The 27,391-nt window shown below is 45.1% G+C and overlaps 3 protein-coding genes across 5 annotated transcripts; 2 read left to right on the top strand and 1 right to left on the bottom strand.

Moving 5' to 3' along the window:
• Positions 1–4,798: 4,798 nt before the first annotated feature.
• On the bottom strand, positions 4,799–15,754 carry LOC139409372 (amidophosphoribosyltransferase-like). Of its 2 annotated transcripts, none has more exons than XM_071154432.1 (11): positions 15,542–15,754; positions 11,013–11,079; positions 10,445–10,651; positions 10,232–10,344; positions 9,989–10,134; positions 8,231–8,303; positions 7,984–8,135; positions 7,684–7,811; positions 7,349–7,570; positions 6,964–7,084; positions 4,799–6,888 (listed from the first exon to the last, which is right to left on the bottom strand). In XM_071154432.1, the coding sequence occupies exons 1-11, from the start codon at positions 15,670–15,672 to the stop codon at positions 6,716–6,718; spliced, it is 1,533 nt and encodes a 510-aa protein (XP_071010533.1). In that variant the 5' UTR covers positions 15,673–15,754; the 3' UTR covers positions 4,799–6,715. The 2 variants fall into 2 exon arrangements, with proteins under 2 accessions (XP_071010533.1, XP_071010534.1); XM_071154433.1 differs by lacking the exon at positions 15,542–15,754 and adding an exon at positions 15,018–15,154 and having other exon boundaries at positions 4,942–6,888.
• On the top strand, positions 11,503–12,891 carry LOC139409616 (zinc finger and SCAN domain-containing protein 20-like). The gene is made up of 2 exons (XM_071155037.1): positions 11,503–11,914; positions 12,247–12,891. Exons 1-2 carry the CDS (start codon positions 11,503–11,505, stop codon positions 12,783–12,785), a joined length of 951 nt encoding a protein of 316 aa, XP_071011138.1. The 3' UTR covers positions 12,786–12,891.
• LOC139409373 (multifunctional protein ADE2-like) lies at positions 14,870–21,012 on the top strand. Of its 2 annotated transcripts, none has more exons than XM_071154434.1 (11): positions 14,870–14,911; positions 16,154–16,213; positions 16,312–16,348; positions 16,517–16,714; positions 17,392–17,570; positions 17,788–17,967; positions 18,106–18,219; positions 18,369–18,452; positions 19,359–19,539; positions 20,399–20,557; positions 20,675–21,012. In XM_071154434.1, the coding sequence occupies exons 1-11, from the start codon at positions 14,885–14,887 to the stop codon at positions 20,839–20,841; spliced, it is 1,386 nt and encodes a 461-aa protein (XP_071010535.1). In that variant the 5' UTR covers positions 14,870–14,884; the 3' UTR covers positions 20,842–21,012. The 2 variants fall into 2 exon arrangements, with proteins under 2 accessions (XP_071010535.1, XP_071010536.1); XM_071154435.1 differs by lacking the exon at positions 14,870–14,911 and adding an exon at positions 15,592–16,081.
• The last annotated feature ends 6,379 nt before the right edge of the window (positions 21,013–27,391 follow it).

Consider the following 27,391-nt stretch of genomic DNA (forward strand, 5'->3'; position numbering starts at 1 on the left):
TAGTGATGGACTTCTCCTCTCGCCTCTCCTCTGCAGGCTCCAGTCCTGCCTCCTCCCCTCCCTCTGCAGCCCCCTCCCTTCTCTCTGCTCCCTCCTTTGCAGACTCCTCCCCTCCCTCCTCTGCAGCCTCCCTTCCCTCTTATCTCTCCTCTGCAGACTCCTCCCTACAGGAGAGCCCTGAGCCGGAGGAGCCCCCCTAAAACCAGACCTTCATGGTGTCCATGCCCTCTTCCCCATCCCCCAGGGTTAGACATACTACCCTGGACTTCAGTCCTGCCAGATCTGAAGACACCTTCACAGCAGGAGGGTTGAGCAGTCCATCTCTATGGAAGTGTGCCCTACCCACATTTCCCCATCAGAGGTTTTTCACAGCGGTATGCCCTGTGGTCTGTATGGAGATGTCTTCAGACAACCGCTCCCCAGTAGCACAGAGTCCCTACAGAGCCAGGCTGCTGATCTGGGACGGCCAGCGTGCAGCATTTAACGCCCACCATAGAAGCCCCAAGCCAGGCTTTGCTGGATATCATCAAAGAAACACTGTGGAGCCCAGATCTGCCCCTGAGTCTTCACCCTCCTCTCTTCATAGGCCTCTGATGCCACCCAGGAAGCCCCAACACCTGGACTCCTGCAGTCGCTCCCAGCTGAAACTCCAATCGTCTAGATCATCATCTGATCATGAGTCTGGGGCAGGCCAGCCAAGGCTCCGGCGACACTATTCCCTGGATTCCTTCTCCCCATCTGTCAGTCTCTTACGAAACTCTGCTAAGCAGATTGACAAGGACTTCCAGATGCTCTACCACAAGCTTGTCTGTCAGGGCAAATCCTCCTCCTCCTGCTGTACCTGTGAGAGGAGAGCAGAGACCACCAGAGGAACCTCCTCTTCTACTCTGGCTGCCCTGGCCCTGTCTCCTCACCACTCTGTCATGAGGAAGCGTTGCAGGGAGCTGGTCCAAGAACAGTCCCCAGAGTCCAAACGTTACAGGGATAGCTCCTTTGCGTCCTCCCCAGGATCCCTCCGCCAGAGGGTAGAAATGTTCAGGTGCCAGAACCGCTCAGGCAGCCATTTGTCCTCCAACCAGTGGGACATCTCCTGTGACTCCCACAACTGGAGCCCCCGCAGGGCCAGTCTGGCTCATACCCACCACAGCCCCCATTACCAACATCACTCATCAAATGCAGCAGTCAGGAAAGCTGAAGGCTCCTGGTCTGGCCTGCATGTTGATCAGCACTCTCCTGCTTGGGTAAGGGTCTTCCACAGAAACAATGTACATGCAGTCCAAGATAAATTATAATGTATGTCTTATTTTCTAACATTGCTTTCATCTGTCTGCTGTCTAGAGAGAGAAATACAGCCGATTTGTTGGAATTCATCAAGGTTTGTCTAGTCTCAGGGAAAACATCTACTTGTCTAATCTTTGATTGACCACTTTGGATTCAGTTCTGATGATAATTTATTCCTCCCCTCAGGAAAGTCAATTGTCAAGGCAGAGTGCCAATGTGGCTGTTTGCCAAGGTAACCATGACCTTATTCAGAAAGTAATATGTTCTGCATTGTTGTTTAAATATTTAATATATGCATTTCATTGTTTGTCACGTTAACCACCCTCCCTTCTTTCCCCCAGTTTCTCTAGGAGACAGCTTCTGTATAAATGTCAACCCACAGAAAGGCTGTCCTGTCCTGCACCTCTACCTGAGTTTTTTATATGCCAGAGTTGAAAACATCTCTGCTGTTTATCTGCATTTGAAAACATACTTAGGATGTCCCAATAACCATTAACTAATTTGTTATAATGAAATGTTTATGCAATGTCTTTTTATATACAGTACCAGTCAAAAGTTTGGACAAACCTACTCATGCAATGGTTTTTCTGTATTTTTACATTGTAGAATAATTAGTGAAGATTTTTTCAAATCTAAGAAATAACACATATGGAATCATGTAGTAACCAAAAAAGTTAAATAAATCAAAAATATATTTTAGATTCTTCAAAGTAGCCACCCTTTGCCTTGATGACAGCTTTGTGCACTCTTGGCATTCTCTCAACCAGCTTCACCTGGAATGTTTTTTCAACCATCTTGAAGGAGTTCCCACATGTACTGAGAGCTTCTTGACTGCTTTTCCTTCACTCTGCGGTTCAACTCATCCCAAACCATCTCAATTGGGTTGAGGTTGGATGATTGTGGAGGCCAGGTCATCTGATACAGCACTCCATCACTCTCCTCCTTGGTCAAATAGCCCGTACACAGCCTGGAGGTGTGTTGGGTCATTGTCCTGTTGAAAAACAAATGATAGTCCCACTAAGCGCAAACCAGATGGGATGGCATATCATTGCAGAATGCTTTGGTAGCCAAGCTGGTTAAGTGTGCCTTGAATTCTAAATAAATCACTGAAAGTCACCAGCAAAGCACCATCACACCTCCATGCTTCACGGTGGGGACCACACATGCGGAGAGCATCCGTTCACCTACTCCGTGACTCACAGACAGTGGTTGGAACCAAAAATCTAAAATTTAGACTCATCAGACCAAAGGACAGGTTTCCACCAGTCTAATGTCCATTGCTCGTGTTTCTTGGCCCAAACAAGTCTCTTCTGCTTATTTCTGTCCACTAGTAGTGGTTACTTTGCAGAAATTTGACCATGAAGGCTTGAGTCACGCGGTCTACTCTGAACAGTTGAGATGTCTGTTACTTGAACTCTGAAGCATTTATTTGGGATGAAATTTCTGAGGCTGATAACTCATGAACTTATCCTCTGCAGCAGAGGTAACTCTGGTTCTTCCTTTCCTGTGGCGGTCCTCAGGAGAGACAGTTTCATCATAGCGCTGGATCGTTTTTGTGACTGCACTTGAAGAAACTTTAAAAGTTCTTGAAATTTTCCATATTGACTGACCATGTCTTAAAATAATGATGGAATGTCGTTTCTCGGCTTATCTTGGTCTTGGACTTGGTCTTTTACCAAATAGGGCTATTTTCTGTATACCACCCTTCTCACAACTGCAGGGCTTAAAAGAACTAAGGAAAGAAATTCCACAAATTAACTTAATTAAGGCACACCTGCTAATTTAAATGCATTCCATGTGACTACCTCATGAAGCTGGTTGAGAGAATGCCAAGCATGTGCGAAGCTGTCAGGACAAAGTGTGGCTACTTTGATATAAAATATTTTTATTTCACACTTTTTGTTAATACATGATTCCATATGTGTTATTTCATAGTTTGGATGTCTTCACTACTATTCTCCAAATGTAGAAAATAGTAAAAATAAAAACCCTGGAATGAGTAGTGTCCAAACGTTTGGTACTGTATATACACTGCTCCAAAAAATAAAGGGAACACTAAAATAACACATCCTAGATCTGAATGAATGAAATATTCTTATGAAATACTTTTTTCTTTACATAGTTGAATGTGCTGACAACAAAATCACACAATTATCAATGGAAATCTAATTTATCAACCCATGGAGGTCTGGATTTGGAGTCACACTCAAAATTAAAGTGGAAAACCACACTACAGGCTGATCCAACTTTGATGTAATGTCCTTAAAACAGGTCAAAATGAGGCTCAGTACTGTGTGGCCTCCACGTGCCTGTATGACCTCCCTACAACGCCTGGGCATGCTCCTGATGAGGTGGCGGATGGTCTCCTGAGGGATCTCCTCCCAGACCTGGACTAAAGCATCCACCAACTCCTGGACAGTCTGTGGTGCAACGTGACGTTGGTGGATGGAGCGAGACATGATGTGCTCAATTGGATTCAGGTCTGGGGAACGGGCGGGCCAGTCCATAGCATCAATGCCTACCTCTTGCAGGAACTGCTGACACACTCCAGCCACATGAGGTCTAGCATTGTCTTGCATTAGGAGGAACCCAGGGCCAACCACAGCAGCATATGGTCTCACAAGGGGTCTGAGGATCTCATCTCGGTACCTAATGGCAGTCAGGCTACCTCTGGCGAGCACAGAGGCCCCCCCAAAGAAATGCCACCCCACACCATGACTGACCCACCGCCAAACTGGTCATGCTGGAGGATGTTGCAGGCAGCAGAACGTTCTCCACGGCGTCTCCAGACTCTGTAACGTCTGTCACGTGCTCAGTGTGAACCTGCTTTCATCTGTGAAGAGCACAGGGCGCCAGTGGCGAATTTGCCAATCTTGGTGTTCTCAAATGCCAAACGTCCTGCACGGTGTTGGGCTGTAAGCACAACCCCCACCTGTGGACGTCGGGCCCTCATGGAGTCTGTTTCTGACCGTTTCAGCAGACACATGCACATTTGTGGCCTACTGGAGGTCATTTTGCAGGGCTCTGGCAGTGCTCCTTGCACAAAGGCGGAGGTAGCGGTCCTGCTGCTGGGTTGTTGCCCTCCTACGGCCTCCACGTCTCCTGATGTACTGGCCTGTCTCCTGGTAGCGCCTCCATGCTCTGGACACTACGCTGACAGACACAGCAAACCTTCTTGCCACAGCTCGCATTGATGTGCCATCCTGGATGAGCTGCACTACCTGAGCCACTTGTGTAGGTTGTAGACTCCGCCTCATGCTACCACTAGATTGAAAGCACCGCCAGCATTCAAAAGTGACCAAAACATCAGCCAGGAAGCATAGGAACTGAAGTCGTCTGTGGTTATCACCTGCAGAACCACTCCTTTATTGGGGGTGTCTTGCTAATTGCCTATAATTTCCACCTGTTGTCTATTCCATTTGCACAACAGCATGTGAAATGTATTGTTTATCAGTGTTGCTTCCTAAGTGGACAGTTTGATTTCACAGAATTGTGATTGACTTGGAGTTACATTGTGTTGTTTAAGTGTTCCCTTTATTTTTTTGAGCAGTGTATATTGAATTTCCTATAGATGTTATAACTGCCATGGGTGTTTCATAACTGAGTGCATAATAAATACTGAATGACTTAAATTGTAATAAAAAAAAATACAAGGTTTTCAAAAGTATTTTATATTAATTGCTTTTGTTTTCTTACATATTCATGAATTGTTTATCATGATGGGGAAAATGAAAGCACAATTAACAAATTAAATGTTCAGTCTTTCAATCTACATGGAACAAAAATATAAATGCAACATGTAAAGTGTTGTTCCCATGTTTTATGAGGTGAAATAAAAGATCCCAGAAATGGAATGTTAATTTCTCTACCGTAAGCTGCCTCCAGCGGTTTAGAGATTTTGGCAGTACATCCAACTGCAGACCACGTGTAACCATGCCAGCCCAAGTCCTCCACATCCGGCTTCTTCACCTGCAGGATGGTTGGAGATGAGCCACCAGGACAGCTGATGTAACTGGGTTTGCACAACTGAAAAACGTCCTCACAAACTGTCAGAAACCATTTCGGGGAAGCTCATCTGCAAGCGCGTCCTCACCAGGGTCTTGACGTGAGTGCAGTTCGGCATCGTAACTGGCTTCCGTGGGAAAATCCTCACTTTCAATGGCCACTGGTATGCTGGAGAAGTGTGCTCTTCACAGATGAATCCTGGTTTCAATTGTACCGGGCCGATGGCAGTGTATGGAGTGTGGGCAAACGGTTTGCGGATGTCAACGTTGTGAACTAAGTTCCCCATGGTCGGGGTTGTGGTATGGGTAGGCATAAGCTACGGAAAACAAACATGATTTCATTTTATCGATTACAATTTGAATGAGATCCTGAGGCCCGTTGTGCCATTCATCCGCTGCCAACAACTCGTTTCAGCATGATAATGCACAGTCCCATGTCGCAAGGATCTGTACACAATTCCTGGAAGCTGAAAATGGCCTATACATTATTCCATGGCCTGCATACTCACCAGACAAGTCACCCATTGAGCATGTTTGGGATGCTCTGGGTCGATGTGTACGACGGCGTGTTCCTGTCAATACCCATCAACTTTGCAGTCATTGATGAGTGGGACAACATTTGCCAGGCCTCAATCAACAGCCTGATCAACTCTATGCAAAGGATAGGTATCTGTGACCAACAGATGCATCTGTATTCCCAGTCATGTGAAATCCATAGATTAGGGCCTAATGATTTTATTCCAATTGAAGATTTCCTTATAAACTCTAACTCAGTAAAATATTTGAAATTGTTGCATTTATATTTGTTCAGTGTAGTATGCACTTTACAGGAGGGACAGTGATTAGTCTGAAAGTAGGGAAACAGGATTCAACCACTTTGTATACAGGATATAAGCAAAATACATTTGCAGGTCAATTTAGTAGAGGTTTAAGGCTAAATTAAATGGAAGCAAGTTGTTTTCACATAACGTTTTTGGTTTGAAGTTGTGCATCTTACAGCTGATAAGGCCACTTGTAACTAAGCTCTCCAATGAGAGAAAGGGGTCAGAATGCTAGTTTTTAATAACAATGGAATATTATGTGGAATGAAAAGGCTGGGTTGAAATGTAATACATTGACGTGCATAAGGTTATTGTGTTGCCAGAGTGGAAGCATCAAGGCCCAACGGTTTCAGACCAAAGCAGGCCAGGCACGACTCAAACCGTAACAGCTTGTAGCTACTACAAAAATGTAGTAGCTACAGCAATTCTGTGTTTACTTGTCAAGGTGAGGCTGTGCCTCAGGCACCCATACTGTGACCAAGTAGGCTCCAAGAGGCACTTCCTTGGTTAGAGTATGGTTAAGGTTCACACTTTAGACATTAGGTTAAGTACAATAACAGCAGTAGTGTGGTCAAGATAGTGGTTGTGGTTTGAGGTTGGGGTCAGCGGTCACCACTCCAGTTCCACAGGGTATTTGCCTGTGAGGCAGGCGGTGCAGTGGCCCACTCTCCTGCTGGCCTTGGTGTTGGTGCTGATCCGCTCATCCTTCTGGAGGGAGGGGATTCCCCCCTGCACAGCTGACACCAGGCCCTCCACTGACAGATACTGCACGCTGGTGGCACCTACATTACAGAACAACATCGTTTTAAGATCTGGACCACACACACACGTCGAATAATAAGTATTCCGGATCTCACCAATGTAGCCAGCAATGTCCTTAAACTCTGGCCTGTTAGCAATGAGCTCCTCTTTTGTGGGGATGTTGATGCCCATGTAGCAGGGGAACCTGATGGGTGGGGAGGCAACGCGGATGTGGACCTATGGGAGGGGAGGTCAGCAACCAAAATGAGTGGTCATTACAGACAGACAATGTGAGACCAGATGTCGTCTTTCATTGTCGAGAAGGAACCTGCAAGTAAGAATTTCATTGGACATGTATACCATGCGTATCACATACATAAGACTAATAAAACTTAACTGAAACTTGAGTAATCAACCATTATAAACAGGAGAGAGAGACTAACATGCAGTATAATTGATATTAAGAGCAGGACTGATAATGATCAACTCTGGGCCACTCACTTCTGTGGCTCCTGCTTCCTTCAACAACTTGATTATGGGGGCGATGGTGTTGCCCCTGACGATGGAATCATCAACAAGCACCACCCGCTTGCCTGCAAAGTTGTCTGTCAGCGCACCAAACTTCTTGGCCACCCCCAACTGCCTGAGCCGTGTGTTTGGTTGAATAAATGTCCTCCCAACGTAGCGATTCTTACACAGAACCTCTACGTACGGCAGTCCCGACTGCAGAGATGGAACAGAAGAGTACAAACTGAAGCCTAGAATATTGTATGAATATGCACGAGTCAGAATATGCACCCTATTGCTATCAACATTCAATAGGTGCCACGACTCACCTGCTCTGCGTATCCCAGTGCAGCAGGAGTAGCAGACTCGGGCACAGTGCTGACCACGTCTGCCTCTGTAGGGGCCTCAATGGCTAGCTGCCGTCCACAGCGCTGCCTGACTGTGTACACCATCTGACCTGCAACACCAGGTGGAAACACTGAGGAAACTATAGCTAGTCTGGCATCAGCTAAAAAGCAAGTAATGTGCTGTAACCTCCCAGCCAAACTATTTACTACTCTCACTGACTCAGTACTACAACTTAAAACGTTTTTGTGTTATTAGCCAGGACAACTACTATCTATGCCTACCTTCAAATATGGAGTCTGGTCTGGCAAAGTAAACATATTCAAAGATGCAAAAGGCAGGGAGGTCTCCCTCGGGGCGAGGGACAATGCTTAGGGACTTCACACCGTGTTTGGAGATCTGGACTATCTCTCCAGGCATCACCTCTCTGTAGTACCTAAGGAACAGACAGAGAGAGAGAGAAGCTTGTGAGCCACAGGACCACATGTTGCCATGGCAATAAGAGGTTGGTCACTGGTGATGAGAGCTCACTTGGCACCGATTGACTGGAAGCTGCAGGACTCTGATGACACCACCCAACCCTCTGTGTCTCTCTCGCCAGCACCTGACAGAGGACACAATATGGCCTTGTCAATCATCCATCCTCTCAATTTTATATACAGTACCAGTCAAAAGTTTGGACACACCTACCCATTCAAGGGTTTTTTCTTTAAACAATTTTTAATAACACATATGGAATCTTGTAGTAACCAAAAAAAAAATGTTAAACAAATAAAAACATTTCACATGAGATTCTTCAAAGTAGCCACCCTTTGCCTTGATGGCAGCGTTGCACATTATTGGCATTCTATCAACCAGCTTCATGAGGTAGTCACCTGGAATGCATTTCAATTAACATCGGTTTTCCAGCAGGAAAATGCTTCCAGCAGGACAATGCTCCAAGCCACACAGCCAGGTCAATCAAGGTGTGGATGGAGGACCACCAGATCAAGACCCTGTCATGGCCAGCCCAATCTCCAGACCTGAACCCCATCGAAAACCTCTGGAATGTGATCAAGAGGAAGATGGATGGTCACAAGCCATCAAAGCCGAGCTGCTTGAATTTTTGCGCCGGGTGTGGCATAAAGTCACCCAACATCAATGGGGTTTTAGGCTGGGTTTCTGTAAAGCACTTTGAGATATCAGCTGATGTACGAAGGGCTATATAAATACATTTGATTTGATCAATGTGAAAGACTGGTGGAGGGCATGCCAAGACACATGAAAGCTGTGATTGAAAATCAGGGTTATGGGGGCTGGGTTCGAATCCAGGCTCTGTCGCAGCCAGCCGCGACGGGGAGGCCCAAGGGCGACGCACAATTGGCCTAGCATCGTCCGGGTTAGGGAGGGTTTGGCTGGCAGGGATATCCTTGTCTCATGGCGCACTAACGACTCCTGTGGCGGGCCGGGCGCAGTACACGCTGACCACGTGTGCGGTGTTTCCTCCGACACATTGGTGCGGCTGGCTTCCGGGTTGGAAGCGCGCTGTGTTAAGAAGCAGTGTGGCTTGGGTTGTGTTTCGGAGGACGCATGGCTCTCGACTTTCGCCTCTCCCGAGTCCGTGCTGGAGTTGGATACCACAAAAATTGGGGAGAAAAAGGGGGTACATTTATTTTGTTTAAAATCAGGGTTATTCCACCAAATATTGATTTCTGAACTCTTCCTAAGTTAAAACATTAGTATTGTGTTTAAAAATGAATATGAACTTTTTTTCCTTTGCATTATTCGAGGTCTGAAAACACTGCATCTTTTTGGTTATTTTGACCAGTTGTTATTTTCTGAAAATTAAAGCTCTAAATTACAATATTTTTATTTGGGAGAAATGTTGTCAGTAGTTTATAGAATAAAACAAAAATGTTAATTTTACCCAAACACATACCTATAAATAATAAAAGCAGAGAAACTGAATTTTGCAGTGGTCTCTTTTTTCCAGAGCTGTATATAGTTGCGATCAAATATATTGGCACACTTGCACGACTCACTATTTCTTCTAAAATAATATTACTTATTTATATATATTTTTTTACTTTGTGTTCACACAAGTATTTTTTTGATTTACAAATTGCACAGGACCCAAAAAATATTTTTTTTACTTTAGTCAAAAAAATGCCTGAATCATAATTTGGTGTGCCAATATATTTGACTAACTGTACATAGATTAGTAACTCTGCTCGTAGATGAGTTAAATCAAAAATACACACGACAAAGACACACAAATACCATGCAGCGCTTAGGAAGCACCAAAAACACCTGCAGTGTGGAGTTTAGAAATGGGGACGAGGCGTCCGATGCTGAGCGGTCTGTTTCCGTACGGGTCACGGATAGCATAGATCACATCTGTGTACATCACCAGCAGTGAGTAGGATGTAGGGGTCTCATGCATCAGGTTCTTTATCCTGCAATAGAAAGAATAACAATCAATCAAGATGATCTTTACAGGGCATAAAATAAATGGGGTATTATTGGAATGGATTAGAAGGCCATAGTATGGACCTGGCCACCCAGTCAGGGGCATCCAGCTCCTCCATGGGCGGAGTCAGAGCCAGCAGCTGGGTGATGAGCTCACTGTCTGAGCTGGTGGAGAGACCCACGCCGTGACGCATCACCTGCCATACACACACAGTTATGTATGCTCATACACAAAAACACAATAATCAACTACAATATAAACAAATACACACACAGTCATATGACAGCATGGCCCACCTTTTTACGCAGTGCGGCTGCATTGACCAGCTCCCCGTTGTGTGCCACAGCTATCTTGCCGTGCAGTGTGTCCACTACAAAGGGCTGGCAGTTCTGCAGCTCAGAGATGCCCGTGGTGGAGTAGCGTGTGTGCCCGATGCCCAGGTTACCATAGCGCAGCTTCAGAAGGTCCTCAGGTGGAAAGGCATTGTTCACTAACCCCATCCCCTGTGAAGGGAAGCGACATACCAAATCAGAACAATAACACATGCAGACATCTTGGACACACATACTGAACTAAAAGCTTGTGCATTCATAAAAATAAATACAAATTGTAGCCAAAATGTGATTAGTAAAGCTTTAACGTGATGACAAACTGTTGTCTTATTTCTGTACAGCAGGTTCCCTCCCCGTCTGAGACTTTAGTTGACATGTTAATGTGTTTTGTGGTAAAAGTGGTGGTATTGTGCTTAGTTTGAGGACACTGAAAGGATGTTGAGTTATCATCATTATCTGGAATGAGTGATTATAGCCATGTTTCTCTTTCATGTTTTCATACTGAATGGTTCTGTATGTCACACATTTTTACCTTGAGGGTGTTGTATGTTGGTGGGTTGACTCCATTACTTGTGACGATTCCAGCACTTTCCTGACCCCTAAATAAACAAAGACAAATAAATTGCTTGAATAACATTTAGGTTCTAGTCTTAAGACAATTTGCTTAATGCAACATGTTTGAGGCTAGCTTTTCTGTATGTATACTGTCTTAGGGCAGACTTAACCGGTTTGGTAAAGGAGAAGTGTTTTAGAACAGAGGACAAATGATGGGGTATGTGTATCTGCAGTGGAGTTGCCTTATATGGAGTGGCCTTGCACTGCAGCCTTAGCAAATTTGCCAAGCTGCTTCTCGGATTACAGTCCATCCGTTCCTCCCCCACACCACACAGCTTAAGCCAGTAGTGAGGCTGCTTTGATTTGGTGGGCGTTCCTCTCGGCTTAACCGCCTGGTTGCCTTGGGAACCAGGCACCAGAGGAAGGGGGGCTGGGAGAGAAAGAAGCATTTCCAGGTCAGCTCAAACATGGAGAAAGGAGCAGGGAGACAAAGAGGAGGTGAAGAGGAGGAGATTCTAGAGGTGGAGGAGACAGGTGCAGCAGGGCAGTGGAGGGAAATGGAGGTGCTGGCTCTTCTGTCAGTGTGGGGGGAGCTGGGAGCAGCTCAGCATTCAGGTGTATGCAGTAGAGCCACATTTGAATGCATCTCAGAGCAGCTGAAAAGGCTGAGCGTGCTGCGTGGCTGGAGGGAGTGCCAGGCCCAGTGCAGGAGGCTTGGACTTCAGGGCAGGAAGGCTGAACAGCCAGGCACATCCACCAACTACAGCCAGGGGGAAGCAGCCATGATGGACACCCAAATGAACCAAAGTGACTGGGAGGAAAAGGAGGATCTTACCAGTGAGAAAGAGGCTCACTCTTCCTCAGTCATAATACAGGAAGGTAAACTGGAACAGTGTACTGGCTGAGAAAAAAAATAGTATAATGCTGACACACTGGACTTTTATAGACTAATTTACAATAAAATAAAATCGGAAGATGTTTAGTATACACAAAAGTAGTCGAATTAGCATAATCTTTGAGGTATCCCTCATTTAGATAAAGAGGCCGCTTCATGACAGAAATGTTGACTCAGACATAACTGGAGTCACATACCATTAGCCAAGAAAAAGGGTTACACTGAATCTAAATAAACAAGAGTATCAGTAACAGACAATATAAAAAATGGACCCCCTGATTGACATTCCTTTAAAAATGCATGTGTGTTTGTTTAGGAGGCCTGTGTCAGATTCTTCACGAGGCTCTCCCTTATGCCCAATACGTGGGCCCTGAGGGGGGCCGCCATTGGACAGATGAGGAGGTGCGAGCTCTGCTTTGTGTCTGGTCTGACCGCCACGTCCGCCAACGCCTCAAAGGAACGCTACGCAACAAGGCCATCTTCCAGGAGATGGCCCGCTGCATGCAGAGGGGCTTCGGAGTGGTGCGCAACTGGAAACAATGCCGGACTAAATACAAGAACCTCAAGTATGAGTACAAGACAGCCAAGAGTGCCCAGGACGCTGCAGGCAGCAGTGGAAGTGGCCCAGGAAGGTACATGAAGTTCTTTGATGAGGTAGAGGCCATAGTGCTGGACAAGGGATTTGAAGGGGGCCAGGATATGCAGGGAGGACCTGAAGGGGACCAGGAAGCTGGGAGGCTGGGCCCTCTGGAAGGCAAGACTCAGTCTAAAGAACCTGAAGGAGACCTGGTCATTGAGATAGACGATGGTGAGATTTTAACAAAAAAAATAATACTACAAGTTTATAGCTGGTGATGAGATACTGAATGAATACATTGCTTAGACCTACTTTTAACATTTCTAGAACAATGCATCTTTCAGATGACAACAGTGACGATTATGAGCTAGACACAGACCAAAACCAAAGGGAATCAGGTATGTATAATCAAATAACCTATAGCAGAAAAGCCTTCTGAAATGATGTGCAGTACATGGGCTTGGCATAATTGCTTATGCTCACTCTATTCTACATTCTGTCTCCCATCCTAGGAGTCTATCTATCACCATTGGATCAATCTAGCTCCGAGCAGTTCCACGTGGTAACGGTGTCTGACACAGGCCGGAACTGGAGTGACCAGGAGGTGCATGCTCTGATCCAGGTGTGGTCGGAGGAGGGTGTGTACAGGCAGCTGGAGAGCTCCACCAGGAAGAGGGATATCTTTGTGCAGATCTCCTGCCGGCTACTGCAGCAGGGGGTGGAGCGCGACTGGAAGCAGTGTCACACCAAATACAAGAACCTCAAGTACCTGTATCGCTCCCTACAGAGGGGCAGGGCTGACAGCACAGACCCACGCCGTCTCATGAGGTTCTATGATGAGGTGGATGCCATTTTGACCAGGTCAGATAGTGGACCTGCTATGGGATATGAGGAACAAGCAGAGGCTGGCACCATTTTGGCTGGGGCCATGATGGGGTATGAGGATGACACAGATGCCATGACTTGTCCAGTTAACTCTTACACAGCTCAAAGCTATGAGGTTATCCCAAAGAATGAGGACAAACAAAGACACACAGGTAAGAAAGTGACTCCTTTGTAGAGCAACCTAAGGTCACTCCAAATCATTTAGTGGTGACTATATAAAAGTCACCACTAAATGCATTTGTCCACAGGCTAGAATGCAAACAAACAGCTATGATTAGTGAGTGTCCTGTCTGTAACTGACCACAGTGGGGGCTGTCCTGGGTATCCAGGTCATGTTGCATTCCGGTATTTTGACCTTGAGATTACAGTAGTCCATTATTAAACACTCTCTGTTCAGAAATGACTCTCCATATCACAACAATTTTAAAAGAAATGGGGGTAACTGCATCCAGTGTGTCCCTCATGATGTAAGCTAAACCGTGGAAATGAATTCCTTGTGACTCGGAACATGCTTCTGTTAATCAAACAGAACGTGACCCACCCCAGCCCCCTTTGATCTAAGACAATGGCTTCCCTGATTGACTGATAATTGGCTTCCTTCACAGCTGTAGTTTAGTGGTGACCATAAAAAAAAATAGCAGACACTCCAATGCAAGCCATTACATCTTCAGACATATCCCACATCTTTTGTTGCCTATAACAAGCTAAACTATAACATAAAAAAATAAACCCCATCAGCCCCAATGCTGGTAGTTTGAGCCAGTAGAACCTGGTTGGGGAAAATAAGTTATGAAATTGTGCATTAGTGATGTTGCATGCCTCTGTCTTCCTTCCAGACAATTCTGATACCGATAAAAGACAGGATCTGACTGCAAAAAGAGGACTGAAAAGGAAAGCATTGATTCAAGGTTTGAAATTGTACCTCCTCCTTCCACAATTATGTCTCATCTCATTTTTAAATCCACTCGCGACCAAAGGCTCAGTAACAGAATAATGATGGACGTGTGACTGTGAGTCAGTCCTGTGACTTACCAATAAGAGTCCTGATCTAATCATGGGAGAGTGGGCTGGTGAGAGGAGTCAAAACTGCTGAGAATGTGCAAAAACACTAGCCTTCTTTACAAAACTGCAATTTGAATTCAGTGTATCCATGTGCTCAAAACGCAGAACAATAAGATTGCAATCTGCACATTCTTTAGTATACATTTTGAAATGTTTTCTTAGAACACATCATCACAATCAACTTGAGAGGACCAAGGTCAAGAATCAGACTTCTACACAAAAGTGATTGATGAATCAATGATGAAGGCATTTAACCCCTCAACTCAATCTCTCATGTATTAGCCCTTTTGAATCCTTGTTTTCTTTAGATACCTGTAGAATTGTGAAGAAAAATGATACTGGGAGCAGCTGTGCTGAGAGTATTGATTTCCAGTGCAAATTGGAGGAGGAACAAAACATTCCCATTACAGAGATCAACTCAGTCTACTCAATGGCAGCCTCTGTCCGACAAAAACAGGTAGGCCTAATCACGTCCGAATGTTACAAATGATGTTATCATTGTAACCAGTTGACTGTTGTATATAATAGGAGTAAATGTGTCTGAAAGTTGTGGCACACAATACCTTTAAGAAAGATTTGAGTGGAGTCTGCATTGGAGAAATGTAGCACTCTGGAATCCAAAGAAGTCCAGAGATCGCCATACTTTAACGGGAAACAACGTAACACAATGTACAAAGTTGGGGCGGCAGGGAAGCCTAGTGGTTTGAGCGTTGGACTAGTAACCGGAAGGTTGAAAGTTCAAACCCCCGAGGTGACAAGGTACAAATCTGTCGTTCTGCCCCTGAACAGACAGACAGTTAACACACTGTTCCCAGGCCGTCATTGAAAATAAGAATTTGTTCTTAACTGACTTGCCTAGTTAAATAAATAAAAAAGTTGAAAAGCAATGTGGAACGTTGACGCCACACCACGTTGTTTTGAGACATTGCGAACTACAATGCATTTTTTAAGTGATGAAAGTTGTAACCATTATAGCAGTGTAGCTAATCAATTATGGGCAAGATAGTGGGAATTTGTGATTAGCGGATGGCTATAAAAAAAGTTAACGACGCTATTTAAATTTGCTACCTAGAAAACATCAACTCACCTATGTTGTAGCGCGACAAGTCCCAAAGTTAACACTTGGGCAACTTCTAGTTGTGTTGGCCATTCTCCTGCGGCAACACAGCCGAAAACGCCGCACTCTTCTCCGATGCCAGATTCTTCGAACTCGCTCATTCTTAAGTTCCTGGGCCTCCGGTGCTTGTCGACTTCACACAGCGTGTATCTATCTCCACGCTTCAAACACTGGCCACGTGTTGACAACAGAGCTACGGCTTAACGAACGGGCTCAACCTACAGGGATACAAAATGGGGAACTTCATTGACGTCCCTGACTCTGTGTCAAATTGCGAAAGTAATACAAACTCATATCGATTAGGACTTTGACTGAGAACCGATATGTAGTCATTCACCCTATGTTTTTTGGTGATAAAGTTATTAGAATTATTTGAAAGTATTCAACAGATAGTAAGTAAAAAAAAAAAAATTAAAAAATCAAAGACACCTATTTTACAACTAGGTCAGTGTTTGGGATGATCTGATATGTTGGGGTGAGCAGCGGAAGAAAAAAAGTTTTCCCCACGTGGTGAGGCCTACATTACTATAATTGGTTATTCCTGAATCAATACTAAATTGTAATTGGCTTTTCTGGATTCAGAAAATCAGTCGTGACTCCTGCAGCACATTTCTCTTTCTGCGCCGAATCCACGAGTTGCAGGTAAAGTGGCGAGAATTATAGATGAAAGTAAGATATTTTTGGTGTACATTTCCCACACTGTTGATTTAATTTAACTTTTTACTTGCTTTATTTTTCAGGGTTTCAGATTATCTACCAACATGGCACCTGCATCAGGTATGGTTTCGTGTAAAATAAAACTTGTACAACATATTTTTCTTCAGTTGCAAACAGCATCAAGTCGGAGTGACAATATAATTGGATTCCCACTGTAAAACCCGCGTTTCCGTAAATAAGTGTTGCAGCGTCGATTTCGTACTGATGTTTTTCTGCTTTCTGTTAAAGTGCTGAAACTTGGACAGAAACTAAATGAGGGAAAGACCAAGCAGATATTCGAGCTCGTGGATGAGCCAGGCCATGTTCTGGTCCAGTCCAAGGACCAAATTACGGCCGGGAATGCGGTGAGGAAGGACCAGATGGAGGGTAAGGCCGCGATAGCAAACAGAACCACGAGCTGTGTTTTCAAGCTACTGCAGGAAGCGGGTGAGTCTTCTGGCTACAGTGTTTTCAATTATCATTCATGATTGTAGTTTGTTAATGTTACGGATTAGTTTGGTTATGTGTCGGTGAGTGTGATAACTAGTTTAGATGTGCCCTCCTCCATATATTCATAATATTCTGTAATCAATTTTAAAGCTTTATGGTAATGTGAGAATATGTATGTATGTATGTATGTGTGTCTGGCTGTGCCAACGTTCATGAGTGCATTTTTCCACAGGCTAGAATGCAAGCTAGAATGCGAACAAACAGCTATGATTAGTGAGTTTTCTGTCTGTAACTGACCACAGTGGGGGCTGTCCTGGGTATCCAGGTCATGTTGCATTCCTGTATTTTGACCTTGAGATCACAGTAGTCCATTATTAAACACTCTGTTCAGAAATGACTCTCCATATCACAACAATTTTAAAAGAAATGGGGGTAATTGCATCCAGTGTGTCCCTCATGATGTAAGCTAAACCGTGGAAATGAATTCCTTGTGACTCGGAACATGCTTCTGTTAATCAAACAGAACGTGACCCACCCCAGCCCCCTTTCCTCCCCTTCATCTAAGACGATGGCTTCCCTGAATGACTGATAATTGGCTTCCTTCACAGCTGTAGTAGTGGTGCTGTTTAATCACCAATGGCTGAATAAGTCCTTGTGTTCTTTTTATACCTCAGGCATTAAGACAGCCTTTGTAAAGCAGCAGTCGGAGACTGCGTTCGTGGCAGCCCACTGTGAGATGATCCCCATTGAGTGGGTCTGCCGGCGGGTGGCTACTGGATCCTTCCTGAAGAGGAACCCAGGCGTCAAGGAGGGCTACAGGTTCTCCCCTCTGAAAATGGAGATGTTCTTCAAGGTGTTTGTGTGTATTTGTATCTGTCCAATCATGCCCAGCAGAGAAAGTCTCTCTGATAATCCAATCTTCCTGCTTAATTTGCACACATTCATTTTCCGCTCAAGTGAAAACATTGCAAGTTAGGTGCTTCATCCATCATCAATCTTCATACAAATATTTCCGTGTTCTACAGTTTACATCGTTATCTGAAATCTTGGTTACTATTTGTTTGTCTTAGGATGATGCCAACAATGACCCTCAGTGGTCGGAGGAGCAGCTGCTGGAGACTAAGTTCTCTCTGGCTGGGCTCAACATCGGCCGCTGTGAGGTGGACATCATGAACCGCAGCACTGTTGCCATCTTTGAGGTTCTGGAGAGGGCCTGGGCCACCCAGAACTGCACACTGGTGGATATGAAGGTATGTGGCTCAGCACCACCCTCAGATGGTCAGGGGAGGTAATGAAGTGGACCATTGTTTTGCTCTTAGTTAGTTCTGGAAGTTTTGAATTGAATGTCTTCCCGTTAATTAACATGCATTTCTCTGACTGTTTGACAGATTGAGTTTGGTGTGAATGTGCGCACCAAAGAAATTGTGCTTGCTGATGTGATTGACAATGATTCCTGGAGGCTGTGGCCTGCGGGAGATCGGAGTCAGCAGAAAGACAAACAGGTGAGATGGTCTGCTGCATAGCTCTGTCCAATGCTGCTATCCTGCCTTCCCTTTATGGAAAAATGCTAATGTTGCCATAATTTAACCACCTCAGATTTTGAGTTGCACCATGTTAACTGTAGTATAAACCTGTGTCTTCTTCTCTGCAGGTGTACCGGGACCTGAAGGAGGTGACTCCTGAGGCCATGCAGATGGTGAAGAAAAACTTTGAGTGGGTCTCTGAAAGAGTGAAGGTAGGCTAGCTTTGTGTATCCCACTAGTCCGGTGCCCTTTAGCCTAAAATAACAGGAGCTGACTAGCTGTATCTCTTATCAGGACGACAGCCACTACTTTGTTTTGAATCAACATACTGTAATGATAGAGGATCAGGGCCCAGATTTACAAAGCACTTCTTATGCAAAAACTTAAAGATTCTTAAGAAGAAAAAATAAGAACTTCGTAAGTGCAATTCCTCAATATTTTAAGGATTAATGATTTTCATACAAACTTCTTAAATGTCTTTAAGATGTGTGTTGCTATGCAACTATTTTAGCTAGCAATGGCAATCATGTTATCTTATTTCTTACTGAGATTACTGTTCTAAAACATGTTCTTGGGTTTAAAATGATCAATACTGAAACTTTCAGATTAAGTTTGTGAATTAAACAATTGCTTTCATGAGCTTTTTATCTCACTGCCCTGAGTTTAAGACAAGGGTTTAGCTATCTTGGAATTAACAACATTTCCAATAACTTTATTTTCAATAATCTAATTTCTAAGGCGAAATGTAAATACTTAAGAACCTTTTTGAAGAATAGTAACTTAAATCTATTGTTAAGGAAAAAATGGCAGTTAAGAAATTTGTGAATCTGGGCCCAGGTAGTTTAACATGAACTTGTCTGTTAATTGAGGTCCATTCCAGTGTTATAACCTATACATTATGCGATTCTCACGTGAATCCCAGCATTTAAAATAGCTCAACCTTTTTGTGACCAGTCTTTGATCAACCCGAGTAATCTCAGATTTGCATACTCCCTCACAACGTCTGTCAATTTAACCCAGTTTGTTTGAATCTGTCACATGACACATGTACAGCCCATAGTGAAATAGTTTAGGTCTGGCATTCAGTAGAGACTGACGGGGTGTCTGTGTGTCCCTAGCTTCTGCTGGAGCCCAAGGCCTGTGGCAGAGTGGTGGTTCTGATGGGCTCCACCTCTGACCTAGCTCACTGTGAGAAGATCAGGAAGGCCTGTGGCTCCTACGGAATCCACTGTGTCCTCCGAGTCACCTCTGCACACAAAGGACCAGACGAGACTCTTCGCATCAAAGCTGAATACGAAGGTGGGCTAAGCTCAGCCTTATAGCCCTAACCTTACTGGCAACCCCTAACATGCTGACCATGCCGCTTGTGTTGCATGTGCGAGCGTTGCAAAATAAATGTACACATACATGATATTCGATCATTACACACACACTGCTCGCGCGCGCCAACGAGCATCTGCATTGCCAGGTGCTAAAATAGAAGTTAGTTCTATTTGTGACGCTCAATGTGCTCCAAGTCCTGCCTCCCATCTCCTCGTTGGAATTTAGGAGTATATACGCACGTGGGTGATTGAAAGATGAACGGAGGTCGGTTGTGATAATGCACCTTATTAAAGTTGGTTGCCAATCGCCATATAAAGTCCAAAGAAGAAAAAGAAGCCTGAAGTAAGGAGGGGAGATGACGAGAAATTAATTCGGTTGACCATTTTATCTGTGGACTAATTGTCAGAGTAGAGAACCTTGTGCATTTCAGGACAAATTAGCTAGCTAGCTAAATAGGGCAAATTAGTTAGCAACAGCAAGCTAGCTAAATTGCCCTAAATGTTTAATGCCTTTTGACCTGTCCCTAAATGAATATAATTGGTTCTGAGTTGGTTTTGATATTTCAACCTGCGTGTCCTGATCGCGTTTGGTGTGGGTGGACAAAAAAACAAGAACATAGCTACCCCTCTCTACATAGATTGTTCAAGTATTGTACAAGCCGTTGCCTGCTTATGTTTATTGAAAGTGGAAGATTATGTGGTACATACATTTTGAATAATGGCTCGGTATGTGGAGTAACTGTGCAGTATACTGGCTAAAATAATGCCTATCTAATATAAAACATTATACATTTTACTCTTCTGTATGGGTGGGCTAATGTGCAGTATTTTCCCAGGAGACGGAGTACCAACTGTGTTTGTGGCTGTGGCGGGCAGAAGCAATGGCCTTGGTCCAGTGATGTCAGGAAACACAGCCTACCCAGTCATCAATTGCCCTCCTATCACCCCTGACTGGGGGGCACAGGACATCTGGTCATCTCTTCGCATGCCCAGCGGTGAGTACATCCCTCCATGTGGTCTGTCTTGCTGTGTGTGTACAGTAATGTATGGTTATTCTCCTTGAAATTAATCTGTGTGTTTACCCTAACCCTGACTGCTCCTCTCTCCCAAAGGTCTTGGCTGCTCCACAGTCTTCTCCCCTGACGCTGCAGCCCAGTTTGCAGCTCAGATCTTTGGGCTCAGTGACCACCTGGTGTGGTCCAAACTGCGGGCCTCCATGCTCAACACCTGGGTGTCTCTGAAGCAGGCTGACAAGAAGCTGCAGGCCTGTAGCCTGTAAGGAGCCACCTGTACTGTACCATTCCAAACCCTGCCAGAGCTCTCTAAGATGGGCATTGTGAAGGATCACTGCTTGTCTGTGTCATGTCTAATGAAATATTTGCCATGTAAAATCAGCCCTACAACACATTTCTCTAATCATTCCCTTAATAAAGTGATTCATGTGTATAAACATCTGTTTTCTATTTCATATACAGTATACACTACATGACCAAAGGTATGTGGACACCTGCTTGTCGAACATCTAATTCCAAAATCATGGTCATTAATATGGAGTTGGTTCCCACCTTTGCTGCTATAACAGCCTCCATTCTTCTGGGATTGCTTTCCACGAGATGTTGGAACATTGCTGCATGGACTTGCTTCCATTCAGCCACGAGTATTAGTAAGGTTGGGCACTGATGTTGGCCGATTAGGCCTGGCTTGCAGTTGGCGTTCCAATTCATCCCAAAGGTGTTCGATTGCTTTGAGGTCAGGGCTCTGCAGGCCAGTCAAGTTCTTCTACACCAATCTCGACAAACCATTTCTGTATGGACCTCGCTTTGTGCACAGGGCATTGACATGCTTAAACAGGAAAGGGCCTGCCGCAAACTATTGCCACAATGTTGGAAGCACAGAATCGTCTAGAATTTCACAGCCACAGACTATTTGTCCTCCACCAAACTTTACAGTTGCCACTATGCACTGGGGCAGGTAGTGTTCTCCTGTAATCTGCCAAACCCAGATTTGTCTGTCGGACTGCCAGATGGTGAAGTGTGATTCATCACTCCAGAGAACACATTTTGTCCAATGTCAGCTCCAGCTGACGCTTGGCGATCTTAGGCTTGTGTGGGGCTGCTTGGCCATGGAAACCCAATTCATGAAGCTCCCGACGAACAATTATTTTGCTGACATTGCTTCCAGAGGCAGGAACTCGGTAGTCAGTGTTGTAACTGAGGACGGAAGATTTTTACTCGCTTCAGCAGTCCCGTTCTGAGCTTGTTGCCTACCACTTTGCGGATGAGCTGTTGCTCCTCCAAGACGTTTCCACTTCACAATAACAGTAGTTATAGTTGACCTGGGCAGCTCTAGCAGGACAGAAATTTGATGAACTGACTTGTTGGGAAGGTTCCAACCCATAATTAAATATGGCAATGTACTGTACAGACACATCCAAAATGATTGGCACCCTTGATAAAGATAAGCAACAAAATACTGTATAAAATAGTTAATACAAATACTGATCTATACACTTGGGTCCTCTACCAGGCAAGTGGTGTTCAGGTTTTAATTGTTGCCAGTGTGTAATTGGGATTTGTCTCTTCATTTGAGTTCTTTGCCTTTCCCCATGGTGAAACAGGAAGCCATGAAAGGCCACAATATAGTTCCTTAAACTAAGATTAATTTTAAAAAGTAGAATGTTAATGCAGTATAACGATGTACTCAGAGTCAGGAAGCAAGTTCAGGGATTGAAAAATACATTTTTTTTATTTTACCTTTATTTAACTAGGCAAGTCAGTTAAGAACAAATTCTTATTTTCATTGACGGCCTAGGAACTGTGGGTTAACTGCCTGTTCAGGGGCAGAACGATAGATTTGTACCTTGTCAGCTCGGGGGTTTGAACTTGCCATGTTTCAGTCGATATTATGGAGTTAATTTGGAAAAAAGTTAGGCGTTTTGATGACTGGATTTTCGGGTTTTTTTGGTAGCCAAACGTGACGCACCAAACGGAGCGATTTCTCCTAAACAAATAATCTTTCAGGAAAAACTGAACATTTGCTATCTAACAGAGTCTCCTCATTGAAAACATCTGAAGTTCTTCAAAGGTAAATGATTTTATTTTAATGCTTTTCTGGTTTTTGTGAAAATGTTGCCTGCTGAATGCTAACGCTAAATGCTACGCTAGCTAGCTACTGTTACACAAATGATTGTTTTCCTATATTTTGAAAATCTGAGATGACAGTGTTGTTAACAAAAGGCTAAGCTTGAGAGCTAGCATATTTATTTCATTTAATTTGCGATTTTCATGAATAGTTAACGTTGCGTTATGGTAATGAGCTTGAGGCTGTATTCACGATCCCGGATGGCTAAGTGCAAGAGGCCTAGGAACTGTGGGTTAACTGCCTGTTCAAGGGCAGAATGACAGACCTTGTCAGCTCGGGAACTGCAACCTTCCGGTTACTAGTCCAACCCTCTAACCACTAGGCTACCCTGCCGCCCAGAGCACTACGCTGGGGCCATAAGGAGCAGCCTGGTAACGTAGAGGCCAGAAAGGGAGCACACGTGACATGTATAGTACATTTTATTAATTTTAATTATAAGAATCATTAGGGGTGCCAACAATTTTGACACCTTTCTTTTGGGGATTTAAAAAAAAAACTTGTTAAATAAATAAATAAATCTATCTAAGCAACGATTTTACTATAAAATAATATGATTCCCCTCCCCTTGCATACTAAAGGCCTACAGCTCAGTATTTTTTGCTCATCTTTGTCAAGGGAGGCAATAATTCCAGATGTGACTGTACAGTGCATTCGGAAAGTATTCAGACCCCTTCACTTTTTTCACATTTTGTTATGTTACAGCCTTATTTGAAAATTGATTAAATACAAAAAATCCTCATCAATCTACACACAATACCCCAAAATGACAAGGAAAAATCTGTTTTTTAGAATTTTAGCAAATGTATTAAAAATAATTGGAGTCCACCTATGGTAAATTCAATTGATTGGACATGATTTGTAAAGTCAGACACCTGTCTGTATAAGGTCCCACAGTTGACAGTGAATGTCAAAGCAAAAACCAAGCCATGAGGATTGTATCGAGGCACAGATCTGGGGAAGGGTACCAAAAAATGTCTGCAGCATTGAAAATCCCCAAGAACACATTGGCCTCCACAATTCTTAAATGGAATAAGTTTGGAGCCAAGACGCTTCCTAGAGCTGGCTGCCCGGCCAAACTGAGCAATTGGGGGAGAAGGGTCTTGGTCAGGGAGGTGACCAAGAACCCGATGGTCACTCTGACACATCTCCAGAGTTCCTCTGTGGAGATTGGAGAACCTTCCAGAAGGACAACCATCTTTGCAGCACTCCAACAATCAGGCCATTATGGTAGAGTGGCCAGGTGGTAGCCACTCCTCAGTAAAAGGCACATGACAGCCACCTTGGAGTTTGCCAAAAGGCACAGAAAGGACTCTCAGTCCATGAGAAACAAGATTCTCTGATCTGATGAAACCAAGATTGAACTCGAATGCCAAGCTTCACGTCTGGAGGAAACCTGCCACCATCCCTACAGTGAATTATGGTGGTGGCAGCATCATACTGTGGGGATGTTTTTCAGAGGCGGGGACAGAGAGCTAGTCAGGATCGGGGGAAAGATGAACGCAGCAAAATACAGAGAGATCCTTGATGAAAACCTGGTCCAGAGCGCTCAGGACCTCAGACTGGGGTGAAGGTTCACCTTCCAACAGGACAAAGACCCAAAGCACATCGAACATCTCTGGAGAGACCTGAAAATAGCTGCGCAGCGACGCTCCCCATCCAACCTGACAGTGCTTGAGAGGATCTGCAGAGAAGAATGGGAGAAACCCCCCAAATATAGGTGTGCCAAGCTTGTAGTGTCATACCCAAAAAGACTCGATGCTGTAATCTCTGTCAAACGCGTTTCAACAAAATACTGAGTAAAGGGTCTGAATGCTTATGTAAATGTAATATTTCAGTTTTTATTATTTTTTTTGCTAAATTGTCAAACCTTGATCTGTTTCAACCGTCTTGTGCTTTTTTCCACCCCCCAATAGTTGGCTCCCGTTTTCCCCTGTGTATTTATACCTGCATTTTCTGTTTGTCTGTTGCCAGTTCATCTTGTTTTAATATTTTTCCTTGCTCTCTAGTTCTTTGTTTCTAGCCTTTCTGGTTCTGACCTTTCTGCCTGACCTGACCTTTCTGCCTGCCTGCCATTATGAACCTGTCAGACTCTGACCTGGTTACAAACCTATGCATTTCCTCAACCTGCCCTTTGCCTGCCCCCCGTGTTATAATACATTATCTGAGAGCTGAACCATCGGCCTCCTGTGTCTGTATCTGGGTCATATCCTGAGTCGCGATAGTACGAACTGGCCATGACTGACCCACCAGACTCGGACCAGCTCCGCAACGCTGTCTCCGTTTAAGGAGTCACCATTGGTAACACGAGGAAGTACTTCAAGACCTTATGGAAGGACTCCAGCAGAATGCCACGCTTTCACTGCGTTGCTGGAGCAATTCTGTGGGTTATCTACTAAGCAGCAAGCCACAACAGAAACCCTCCAGACTCAGTTACCCAGCTACCAGTGGCGCTTCTCCCCAATCTACCCGGCTTCCCGAGAACCCTGTTGACCTCCTCCAGAGCACTACGCTGGGGATCCAGGATCCTGCCATGCGTTTCTCTCCCAGTGTTCTCTCATCTTTGAGCTGCAGCCCTCTTTGTTTCTTTCGGATCGCTTGAGGATAGCGTACTTGATACGACAATCCACTGTTTGCCTCAGTCTGGAGGAGTTTGTGGTGGAGGTTAGAAAGGTGTTTGATTCTTCGTTGTCCGGGAGAGAGGCTGCTCGTAAGCTACTGCGTCAAGACTCCTGTAGTATGGCAGACTACGCTGTAGATTTATGCACTTTGGCCGCCGAGAGTACCTGGAACCCGGAAGCTCTGTTCTACATGTTCCTGCATGGATTATCGGAGGTGGTTAAAGACTAGATCGCAGCCTGGGAGCTTCCCATGGATCTCGACTCTCTCATAGCCTTAACCATACGGATCGATGGGCTGCTACGGGAACATAGGAGGGAGAGGAGGTCTGCTCCCGGTCACACTCGCTCATCCACTGTGCCGACCTCACCTCCGAGGAATCTGAGAAGTCCCCGGGAGATTCCGATGTCACCCGAGTACCCTTGGGAATAACAAAGGTGCTTTGGAATCTCTTCCTCCGGAGCCCATTTAACTGTCCAGGGCCAGATTGTCTCCTGCTGAACGCTTACGCAGACGGAACACCAAGAGCTGTCTGTATTGTGGACAACAGGACATATCAATCTATCTATTAAAAGACCAGGCTCATCAAGTAGGTACGCTGGTGAGCCGTACGGGAAGATTCCCATCTTCCATTACTCGTACCCCTCTCCATGCTATCCTGTTTTGGGATGACCAGTCCAAATCTCTCCGGGTGCCCATTGACTCTGGGGTACAAGAGAGCTTTATAGACGCTACCCTGGTGTCGGAGCTGGGAATCCCCACACAACCCCTCTCCATTCCCATGGACATCAGAGCGCTGGATGGGCGCTCTATTGGCAGAGTCACTCACAATACGTTTCCCATTAACCTGAGAGTGTCAGGTAATCACAGTGAGTCTATGCAGTTCCTGCTCATTGAATCCCCTCACGCACCCGTAGTTTGGGGGTTTTCATGGCTCCAGAGGCACAATCCTCTGATCGACTGGGCTACTGGTCTGAAGTCGGCGCAGCCTGCCCCGGGACGTCTTCCTCGGATCTCTCCGCCATTCCCGCAGAGTACCAGGACCTCCGGGAGGTTTTTGACAAGGCCCACACTACATCTCACCCTCCGCATTGACCCTACGACTGCGCTATGGACCTTCTCCCGGAAACTACACATTCCTCGGGGGCGGCTTTATTCCCTGTCGGGTCAGGAGACCAAGACCATGGAAAGGTACATTGAGGACTCTCTTGCTGCAGGGAGTATTCGTCCATCTACCTCCCCCACCGGCACAGGGTTCTTCTTTGTGGAGAAGGACAAAACCCTGCGCCCGTGTATCGACCTCCTGGGCCTGAATGACATCATGGTTAAAAAAACGTTACCCTCTACCACTCATCTCCTCGGCTTTCGTGCCTCTCCAGGGGGCAAATACTTCTCAAAGTTGGACCTTCGGAACACCTACCATCTGGTTCAGGGACAGGAAGGAGACGAATGGAAGACAGCTTTAAACATACCTTGTTATGCCATTCAGACTGATCAATGCTCCCGCAGTTGTCTAGGCCCTAGTCAACAACATGCTCTATGACATGTTGAACAGGTTCGTGTTTGTCTACCTTGACGACATCCTTGTTTTTTCCCGGTCAGTTCAAGAACTTGTCCTCCACGTAAGACAGGTCCTCCAGCATCTCCTGGAGAACCAGCTTTTTGTTAAAGCAGAAAATTATGAATTCCATCACTCCACCATCTCCTTCCTAGGGTAGGCCATTGCTGCTGGAAATATTAAAATGGACTCTGACAAGGTGAGAGCAGTGGGGGATTGGTCTCAACCCACCTCGAGAGTGCAGCTGCAACGTTTCCTGGGGTTTGCTCATTTCTACTGCCGCTTACTCCCAGGTTACAGCACCTTAGCTTCCGTGATGGAGGTTGACACCTCGGACGTCGGAGGGGGGGCCGTCCTGTCCCAGCGTTCTGCCCTGGACCAAAAGCTGCATCCCTGCGCTTTCCTTTCCCATTGTCTTAACCCCGCTGAGAGAAACTACGACGTGGGAAATCGAGAACTACTTGCGTCAAAATGGTGTTGGAGGAGTGGAGGCTCTAGGCAAGCTCGATGGGCC

The sequence above is a fragment of the Oncorhynchus clarkii genome, chromosome 5, assembly GCF_045791955.1.
Source record: "Oncorhynchus clarkii lewisi isolate Uvic-CL-2024 chromosome 5, UVic_Ocla_1.0, whole genome shotgun sequence".
NCBI classification, from domain to species: domain Eukaryota; kingdom Metazoa; phylum Chordata; class Actinopteri; order Salmoniformes; family Salmonidae; genus Oncorhynchus; species Oncorhynchus clarkii.

What these genes read in the sequence shown, in the direction of transcription:
- LOC139409616 (XM_071155037.1), top strand. Translation starts at nt 11,503, where the DNA reads ATGGAGAAAGGAGCAGGGAGACAAAGAGGAGGTGAAGAGGAGGAGATT. An exon ending in CTCAGTCATAATACAGGAAG is followed by an intron (nt 11,915 to 12,246) that starts GTAAACTGGAAC and finishes GTGTTTGTTTAG; the next exon opens with GAGGCCTGTGTCAGATTCTT.
- LOC139409373 (XM_071154434.1), top strand. Translation starts at nt 14,885, where the DNA reads ATGGCAGCCTCTGTCCGACAAAAACAG. An exon ending in CAAGCTACTGCAGGAAGCGG is followed by an intron (nt 16,715 to 17,391) that starts GTGAGTCTTCTG and finishes TTTATACCTCAG; the next exon opens with GCATTAAGACAGCCTTTGTA. An exon ending in GGGTCTCTGAAAGAGTGAAG is followed by an intron (nt 18,453 to 19,358) that starts GTAGGCTAGCTT and finishes GTGTGTCCCTAG; the next exon opens with CTTCTGCTGGAGCCCAAGGC.
- LOC139409372 (XM_071154432.1), bottom strand. Translation starts at nt 15,672, where the DNA reads ATGAGCGAGTTCGAAGAATCTGGCATCGGAGAAGAGTGCGGCGTTTTC. An exon ending in CAACATACAACACCCTCAAG is followed by an intron (nt 10,652 to 11,012) that starts GTAAAAATGTGT and finishes TTCCCTTCACAG; the next exon opens with GGGATGGGGTTAGTGAACAA. An exon ending in CACTGGGATACGCAGAGCAG is followed by an intron (nt 7,571 to 7,683) that starts GTGAGTCGTGGC and finishes CCATCTCTGCAG; the next exon opens with TCGGGACTGCCGTACGTAGA.